At 46.1% G+C, this 9,551-nt stretch overlaps 1 protein-coding gene across 2 annotated transcripts in view; it reads left to right on the plus strand.

Moving 5' to 3' along the window:
- ZNF638 (zinc finger protein 638) overlaps window positions 1-8,795 on the plus strand; it is a 58,612-nt gene extending 49,817 nt beyond the window's left edge. The window contains exons 23-26 of one of the 2 annotated variants that reach the window (XM_074821726.1): window positions 2,019-3,018; window positions 6,682-6,771; window positions 7,633-7,751; window positions 8,483-8,795. In XM_074821726.1, coding sequence (XP_074677827.1) covers window positions 2,019-3,018; window positions 6,682-6,771; window positions 7,633-7,751; window positions 8,483-8,542 — 1,269 coding nt within the window. In that variant the 3' untranslated portion in view covers window positions 8,543-8,795. Of the gene's footprint in view, window positions 1-2,018; window positions 3,019-6,678; window positions 6,772-7,632; window positions 7,752-8,482 lie in introns of both variants that reach the window. The other variant, XM_074821725.1, reaches the window with a different exon arrangement.
- The last annotated feature ends 756 nt before the right edge of the window (window positions 8,796-9,551 follow it).

Here is a 9,551-nt window from a genome sequence, read left to right on the forward strand (position 1 = left end):
ACCCCGTATTGATAAGTTTGTAGAAGTAGATAAGTTTGTAGAAGTACGGGATCAAATCAGAGATCTACCAGGTAGAGTAGTGGGTCCCTACAGAAAAGGGATTTCTGCGCTAAAAACCTGAATCCTTTTATTGATCTTAATCCACGTAAACTCCTCCCGTCACCAGCACAGTCTGTTTGTGCAGTTGATGGCAGCGATGGTAATAGAGAACGCTTTCATATCTCATGTTCCAGATGTGTGTGTTAATCCCCGAGAGGAAACTGTGCACCCTCTGAAAAACGATTTTGTAATGTTGGTTCTTACTGCTTTGTTCTTCGCTGCTACACAGCTGATAAGAGCCAAGCTCTGTGTTCTCCTTTTCATGGAAGAAAGAATACAGTATTGTTTGATTTCAGGTGAAACGTAACCAGATGCTTTCTTCCTTTTTCTTCACTGTGCCCACCTTGCATTAAATATTCCTCAGGTTTCCGCATCAGAATGCGGGTGGGGACACACATCACTCCTAGTATGTGTCAGCTTTTTAAGAAAGAAAGGGAAGAAAAGGCATATAGCCTCCGAATTTCACATTACTTTTTCTGCTGAAGGACTGTTTTTAGTAATTTTTGGCTGCAGCCGTACTCTAACAGAGGACGGTTCATCTTGCCTTCGCCTTAAAGTTCTGCTTTGACAGGAGGTTTTTTCACTCTTCTTGTGTTAGATACCGACTGGTATTTGATGGTTGGATGGGATATTTTGGAAAAAAAATAACTTCAGAATTGTTCGTTGAAGACATTGGCTGCATAATTTGGGGTGGAATGGATATTTGGATGCATTTTACTGGCTGAAATGAATTTATTAATTGACTTCAAGTACCCGTTTTACCTTATCCTACCACCCTGATTATAAAAGCGTAGCTGCTTTACAGTGAACAAAGTGCAGTGCTCTGTTCCAGAAACATCACTGCTGTCTATTCAAATAACCTACAAGTAATTTGAGTTAATTCAGTCTTTTATTAAACTCAACATCTATCCGTATATCCTCTCCCAGATGCTCTCGGCTTCGTATGCCATTAAATTGCTGCTAATTGTTTCCAGTGGTCCTGGAATCAATTGTGTGAGCCCTGATGGAAGCTGGCATGGTCACACTGCAGGGCAGGAGGGGTTTGAGGTGCCAGACTTCAGGAAGAGCTTGTCACTGACCGAGGAGAATTAGAAAAGGTCAGGCTCTGTCATCTTAAACATAAAAATACAGCGAGGCGTTTGCCGGAAAGCTGGAGCTTGCCCCCTGGCCCCTAACAACAGACGCTGGCCCAGCAGGAGCAGCAAGTCTGCTGGAGCGTCTGTGGGGCTGGGTCAGACCTTAACAGAGAGGAGAAAACGATCTTCTCGTGCGTGGTGGTTATAGAGGAACAAAGGGAGGTTCCGGTGCTGGCAGCCCTTTCCTGGGGTAGGGCCAGCAGAGAACCGCTCCGAAACCCAGAGGGTCGTTAGGAGGTGGAAACCAGAGAGGAGAGAGAAAGCAGTGAGTGCTCATCAGGACACGGACTGGTTTGCTGGGGCAGCACGACTAATGCAGCCTCCTGTTTTGCAGCAGCAGCCAGCAGCATGTGCTTCGGGAAGGGGGTGAGATAGGGCAGAAGACAGTAATCTTTTTGAAGGATGCTCTGGAGGTATTCAGATTTTCCCTGATTTTCCTGCAAGCAAGTGCAAAACCACACATGAGTATTCATGGTGTCAGCCCAGTTCTTGTGATGGACATAAATTTTGTCTATTCATCCGCTGTGTTCTTGAAAAAATGCTTTGGGTTTCTGAATTAAATCTGTTCACTTAACACAAATGCTGATAGTGAAAGCTCCTCCACTAAATGAGACTAAAGGCCTGAAAATTTTTTTTCTACCCTCTACTCAAGTTGTGGTTTTTTTTCCCCACCTTGAGCCAGCTTTAGCATGTAGATATTTTTCCTTAGGCCCCCTGGATGGAGGTGTTTGTGTCCCTGGGTGAACGTTCAATTTGTTACATTCACATTTTTACACTTCCTAGGAAGAAGAGCTCTTTCCATTTAACCTGGATGAATTCGTTACTGTGGATGAGGTCGTAGAGGAAATCGAGTCTCCCGTTAAAATACGGCAAAACCCCCCTAGGGGAAAGAGAAAAGATGGTCCTAAAACCAACTCCTCTTCTGAGCCTAGTTCCAAGAGAAGGAAAGGGAAGAGCTCCGTAGCACGCGTCGCTGAAAGCGAGCTCTCTTTTGTCACTTTGGATGAAATCGGGGAGGAGGAGGATGTGACTGCACAGCTCATGGGAGTTGCTAATTTAGAAGCCCTCAGTGACCCGCAGGGCCTGGTTGTGGTGGATGAAGTGATGGAAGAGGAGGAACTTCTGTCAGAAGCAGTAAAGGATCCGCAGGCGCTCGTTACTTTGGATGAGATAGCGGAACAGGAGGACCTCCGTTCTCAGAAAGGCCTCCCCGGGTCTGTTTTTGAGGAGCAGGATTTGAAAGCCGAACCCTTGGTGACGGTAGATGAAATCGGTGAAGTTGAGGAGCTGCCTCTGAACGAGCCCACGGACCTGAACGCTGAGGATGTGCTGAAACACAAGGAGGGGGATAAAGTGGCTGCTGAGGATGCTGGGGATGGTGCCTCCTCCCAGGTGCCCGATGATCCCAGCGCTCTCGTGACGGTCGATGAAATCCAAGAGGACAATGAAGATAACCCTCTAGTGACCTTGGATGAAGTTAACGAAGATGAAGATGATTTTCTGGCTGATTTCAATCGTCTGAAAGAGGAACTAAACTTTGTTACAGTAGATGAAGTTGGAGAGGAGGATGAGGAAGAAGAAAATACTTTCCCGGGGAAAAATCTGAACAAGGATGAAGACGATGAAGATATTGTTGCTGTTGCAGGACCAGAAGAAGAAGAAATTGCTGCTATTGCAGGACCAGAAGAGGAGGATATTGTTGCTGTTGCAGGACCAGAAGAAATGGAAATTCTAGGAGATATGAGTCCAGAAGAAGAAATTATTGCAGTCTCAAAGTCAAAAGGTAAGAAACCTCTCATAGTTTCTAGAGGGGAAATAGAAAAGAAGATGCTTGTAATCAGTGCCACGCAGAGACCATTGCAGCAAGTAGAGGAAACTGAAAAACCCCAAATCTTTGCCAAAGTTAATGAAAGAGGTGCTGAGAAAGAAACGGAGACTGAGAGTGAGCAGCGGCCTGAAGGTACCCTATTTTATGAACGTGTTTTACAATGCAGCTTTCTTTTGAGGTAAAATTAAGCAGCGTGTTGATTTAAAGTGTTCATTTGGTGTTTATGATGGCTAAAATTGGGGAAGATAGTTTCTTTTCTCGCCTTTAATGCAAGGCCTGGTAAACTACCTAACACCGTACAGATTATTTATAGTCTGTAATTACAGGGCCAAACTTCATTAAACCAAGTGAGTTAAATGTTTGAGTTTAAACTGTGTAGTGTGAGGAGGAGAAGGTGAGGGGAGACCTCATCACTCTACAGCTCCCTGAAAGGACGTTGTAGAGAGGTTGGTGCTGGTCTCTTCTCACAGGTGATTAGTGACAGAACAAGAGGGAACGGCTTTAAACTGCAACAGGGGAGGGTCAGACTGGACATGAGGAAAAAATGTTTCCCAGCAAGAGTGGTCAGAGAGTGGAATAGGCTGCCCAGGGAGGGGTGGAGTCCCCACCCCTGGGTGTGTTTAAGGGCCGTTGGGATGAGCTGTGGGGGGATGTGGGGTAGGGGAGAACTTTGTAGAGTCGGGCTGAGGGTTGGACTCGATGATCCCGAGGGGCTTTTCCAACCTGAAGGATTCTGGGATTCCGTGAAACAGAGCAGGCACACAGATACAAAGATGTAACAGCTTCCAAGCTGGATCTAGAGGAAAAAATGTAGAACAACATCTGTAGTGTGGGATTAGCAAAGGGTTAAAAAGTCATAGCGCCGAGGCAGGCGGGCAGGGCTATATATAACCGACACACAAGGAGGGTTTTGGCCAGAGCATGGGTGAAGGCTGGAGGTGGTGCAGCCCCCTGGGATCGAGTTGTCGGTCTGTCTGTGCCGGTGCAGCGCGGCGCTGACACGGCGCTCTGCTCTGGGGCTGCGGAAAAGCTTTGCTCCGTCTCACGCGCGTTGCGAGGCGGAGGCGAGGGTGCAGGTCTGGAGCAGCTGCAGAAATCTTGCTTAAAACAGAGTATTTGGAACTTCAGTTTCCGTAAACATTAGGAAAGGGATTAGTTGACTGTATACACCCCCTAAAATATTTAAATGTTAGATATTGTTTTAATCTTGCTGTTACAGAACAGGGGTTCTCAACCTTTCCTTCACCACAGACCCTCTTTAAATACCTTTTGTGGCCACGGACCACCAAGGCTTAATTAAAGATTTAAAGCACTAGACTGCATCCAATATTTATTTCAGTTTTCTCATGAAGGGTCTTCAGATCTGAAGAGAAGGGGAGATTAGTTAATCTGCTAATGCACACACTCATAATATCTTTATTGCAATGATTCCATATGAATTTAAAATAATAGCATCAACACTTTTCTTGCTCAAATGGTCCATTTTATATTTTAACGCGCTAATTCCGAATATGATGCCAATTTTTCCGTTAAAATTTGATGAAAAGTTTTTACAGTTCTTCTCACCTCTCATACTTGAGTATTGGAGGAGCATTGAGGAGGCTGTGGGAAAGGAGGCGCAGTGCTTGCCACGGGCCAGACCAAATGTTTCCAGGCTGGACATTCCCCAGCCCTGCTTTAAGCCTCCACGGACCCCTGTGACAACATCGCAGCCCCCCACAGGTCTGCAGAGCACAGGGTGAGAACCACAGCTCTAGAACATCGTGTTATAGAACGTGAGCTTCCCCGTGAGTAACAGAGACATTTACTGAAAATACAAAGTGAGATAACTATGCTCTGTTAGAAGTAAATAGACACCTTAAAATATCCAAGCCCTTGAGTTGATTTCTGATCTAACTGGGAGTGACAAATGATAATAAATATATTTGATACACATTAAGTTTCTCTCTATATTGTAAAAATCTCAAGCAAAAAAGCTGGACTTTGGGAAAGAAATAGTTCCTCCTAAATTTGAGGAGTGGAACAGGAAAACTGGGAAGGAGAGGTTAAAGTGGGTAAAATCCTGTTACTCAAGTCATAAAATCTGAATCCAACAGCAAAATAGGAAGTGGTTTATTGATTGCCCCGGGCCAGCAGTTGGGAGGGTGACAGTCCGACCGCAGCTGGTACAGAGCCACGTGGCAAATGGGAACTTGGTGTGTTGCGGAGAATCCCAGACTGGTTTGGGTGGGAAGGGACCTTAGAGGTCATCCAGTCCCACCCCCCTGCCACGGGGGCACCTTCCACTAGCCCAGGTTGCCCAAAGCCCCGTCCAACCTGGCCTTGAACCCTTCCAGGGAGGGGGCAGCCACAGCTTCTCTGGGCAACCTGTGCCAGGGCCTCACCACCCTCACAGGGAACAATTTCTTCCTTAGATCTCATCTAAATCTGCCCTCTGTCAGTTTAAAACCGTTACCCCTCGTCCTATCCTTACCCCCCTGATCAGGAGTCCCTCCCCCCTTTCCTGTAGCCCCTTTAAGCCCTGGGAGGCCGCTCTAAGGTCTCCCCGGAGCCTTCTCTTCTCCAGCTGAACCCCCCAACTCTCTCAGCCTGTCCTCACAGGGGGGTGCTCCAGCCCCCTGAGCATCTTCGTTGGCCTCCTCTGGCCCCGCTCGAGCAGGTCCGTGTCCTTCTGCTGTTGGTGCCCCCAGAGCTGGACCCAGCACTGCAGGGGGGTCTCACAAGAGTGGAGCAGAGGGGGAGAATCCCCCCCTCGCCCTGCTGCCCACACTGCTCTGGGTGCAGCCCAGCACACGGGTGACTTTCTGGGCATGATGTGGTGAGATAGAACCGCGCGGTGCAGGAGGGCAGTGCTGTCTCTTGTGTTCCTTTGACAGCTTCCTGGGTTTTGTTGTTAAGGCAAAGGATTTACTGCATTAACCTTGTTTAGGACAAGTTGGTGTCTAGTTTATTTGAACATAGAATTAGAAGGAAACCAGATATTTTTGATGTCTGTCCCCTGCCTGCTGGACTGCTTTGATAGTTTAAAACCCAAAGACCTTGTTTATCTTGGAACAGAGGAGGCTCTGTCAAACTCCTTGTCTCCAGACAAATCTTAAAATGTTGATTTTGATCTTTGTTAATCCAATAACGTTGGTTTTGGCTGGTTCTGCAGCACTGCTGTTGGACCTCGATTCAGGTTAATTCATGAAAGCTTGGTAGCTTGTATCATAAAAAGTTGAGATTTCTGTGATCATCATCACGAAGTTGGGTTGAAGCTGCTGCTAAGAGCTGTAGAGGAAGGCAGCCGGGAGCGGCGGTGGCACGTCCAAGAGCGCTGTGGGGTCAGGAGCGCTTTGGGAGTCCTTCACCGCGGCACCGGGCGGGATTTGGAAGTTTTGCCCGTAGGATTGATGTCAGGAGTCCCTGAAAATTGTTCTGTGGAAAGACCAAGCCAAGTAGCATAAACCGCAAGGCCTGAATGGGTGGTGGTTGTTCCGAGCAGTAAGGAGCCATTACAGCTAGATGCAGAATACCTTTATTTAACTTACACCTTTATTTAATTTATTCTGTATTTAAGAATATCGTTATTTATTTAGCCTTTACCTTTGTTTAACGTGCATTTCTGGCCTCCAGTAGATCAGCTGGGATCAGCAGATAAAGAATCGGAGCCTAAGCGGAAGAAAATGGCTTCTTCAGATGTTTCAAAGCCACAGAGCGCTCCGAGAGGTAAAACCAAAAAAACCCACCCCAAATTCTCCGCTTTTCTTGCCTGTTTGAAAATGCCTCCTTTGCCTCAGTACCACATTGAACTTCAAAGTCATGGCCCATAATCTGTGTTTTTATCTTGGCTCTACAAGTGCACGTTTAACTAAAGTTTATGCTGTTGTCTTAACAGCAGCACAATGGAAAGTTCTTTTTTCCTAAAATTTACAAATATAGGCTAATTTATGTATAATTAGCACAATGCAGTGTTATATTTACTGACTGTTGTAATCTTGATATGAGTTTTATTACCAGCTTTCAATGTGTAGAAATGAAGGAGCTGTTTACATAGTTTTAAAAATATATGTGTGTGTATATATATATTTTTTTTCCAAGATCCTCGTCTAAAATACTTTTCTATAAAACTACTGCTAACACTTGAACTGTGAAAGAAGTTGCTAGGAAAATATGGATTCTTTCCTTGCCTGATGGCTTGTGTAATGTTCTCTGTGACAGAAAATGCTGCATAACACGCTGCAGAACAGAGGCTGGCAAATGAGTCGTATGTAAAATACTTTTTAAGGCCAAAAGATGCTGAGGTAGTCCCAGGGGGCTTCAGCTCCAGAAGGTCAGTTGCCCTGTACCGCAGAAAAGTACATGTCCTCCTCTGTTTATTGAAACAGGGCAGCTGGCCAACTCAGATTAGAAGCCTAATTTTTTAAATACTGAAAAAATATAACTAAATTCCTTCCAGTAATAACAAATTGTACAGATTTGGCTAAAGGAATCTGATCTTTTTAAAAAATTACTCCTTTTTGAAGCTGTGCTTTGTTCCTGGGATGTTTTAAAGCTGTGTTTTGTTCATGTTGTGTGCTGTCTCTCCAGATTTGGATTACCTAGTTCCAAAGGCTGGCTTTTTCTGTCAGATCTGCTCGCTGTTCTACGCAGATGAAACCTCTGTCAAAAATCACTGCAAGACGCTGCTTCATCAGCAAAACATGGAGGTAACGCTGAAACTTCTCCACACACACTGGGGGGAAGAGAAAAAATGTTTGCTTTAATGAGTGCTGATAATTTCCTAGTGGCATAGCGAGCTCGTGTTAATACTTCAAGGGGGTTTTTTTAGTTTTAAACTGGGACGTGGATATTGTTAAATGACTCAAGCTCGTCACCTGCGTAAAGCCTTCCTTACCGAGGAGGCCGAGGGGATAGCTGTTGTCTTCCCTCAGTTTTTGAGAAGTGATTTTAAAAAAAACTACGCAGTGTTGTGTTGGAAAGCACAGTTTTGTCAGATTCCCTGACAAAAAGTGGCAGCTTCTTCCCCTGTGAGGTGCTGAGGTGAGGGATGGAAAAACTGGGAAGATATTTATCGACGTAGACTTTTGTAAGGTGGCTGCAACAAATCCCCAGCCTGTGGTGAATACTGAATTAGTGGTTTATACCTCCTGACCGGTCACAGGCCCCTGTCATTGTGTGAACTCCCAATACTGAGTATTTTGCCATATGCCATGTAAAAATTCCACTCGGGAGCTTCACCGCTTGGTGATTGTGTGTGTGTCAGTTTGTGAGCAAAACTTCGGAGAGTTTTTTGGTGCGGATCCCTCATTATCAGTATCCGGAGTAGGTTGATGTTTGGATGATGTTTATGAAACCTGCGCTGTGTTTAGAGTGGGATCTTGTCACGGATTAAGGAATAACAGTGACATCTTTTCACTGGCTGCCCTTATTTCTACAGAAATTCATGGCCCAGCAGAAGGAGGAGGATAACGATGGGGAAGAGCAGAGTTCAAGGTGATTGGAGGAAAGAAGGATTCTTCCAGTGAATTAAACTTAGGGTCCAGTCAATTTTGTGTATTTTGTTATGATTTAATTTGTAATTTTGTTTCAGAAACAAGCATTCATGTTGTATAAATTTGAGCTCAGTATAGACAGACTGAAAACAAACCATATGGTGGCTTTGATTTGTATATCAAATCATCAGACTTGGAAGAGACTTCTTTTACAAGTGTCGACATAAAATAAATGTTCTTACTGTATAGTTAACACTGGGGGATTGTGTGTGGTGTGATTTATTGTGTTCTCTTACCTCGGGATCACGGCAGAGACTGGGAGGGAGTTCATTCACCCCCGAGATCTCTCTCTGCTGCTGCTCAGCAGGTGAAATTTCCCCTCCTGCGGATGCTGCCCCAAAGCCACGACCCTCGGGGTAAAGATTTTGGTGATCCTGTGGATGGTTACGCTCCTTCGGCCGCCTTGTTCCTGCGGGCTCTGCAGCCTCACGAGAATCTCATGAGAATCTTGGGGAGATAAAGCCAACGAGGGGAGCAAAGCCCACTCTGGCCAGCCAGGGAGGTCACTGTCCCTTGCTGTTTCTCCTTGGGGGCCAAGTTTGCTGGTTTATTTTGGGTTGTTTTTCCCTAGTTTGTTCCAGTCTGTAGGTCAGAGCCTGTGGAGCACTTGGCACTGTGGCTTGGAATCTGCTCTTGAATGTTGCCCTCTGCGAAGTCCGGGCCTCTGGCTGACACGGTCTGTGGCAGGTGCATGCGCCCCATGACAGCAGCTTCTTGGGTGCTGAAGTGCAACAGCTCCTGGCTGCCTTTGTTCTCAGGGCTCCGTGGTAATTGGGGCCTTTGGCCAAATGGAGCCGCCATTGACTACAGGTCAGATTGGGCCTGGGTGTCAGTGGAGTCCCCTGGGGGAGCTGTTTGGAGCTCGTCCCCTGGAGCAGCAGCTGCGGTCGAGGACTCTCCCCTTGGGTCAGGACGCTGCCCAAGGAAACTCCTCGAGGTGCCTTGGGTCGGGAC

The sequence above is a fragment of the Strix aluco genome, chromosome 4, assembly GCF_031877795.1.
Source record: "Strix aluco isolate bStrAlu1 chromosome 4, bStrAlu1.hap1, whole genome shotgun sequence".
Lineage (NCBI taxonomy): Eukaryota > Metazoa > Chordata > Aves > Strigiformes > Strigidae > Strix > Strix aluco.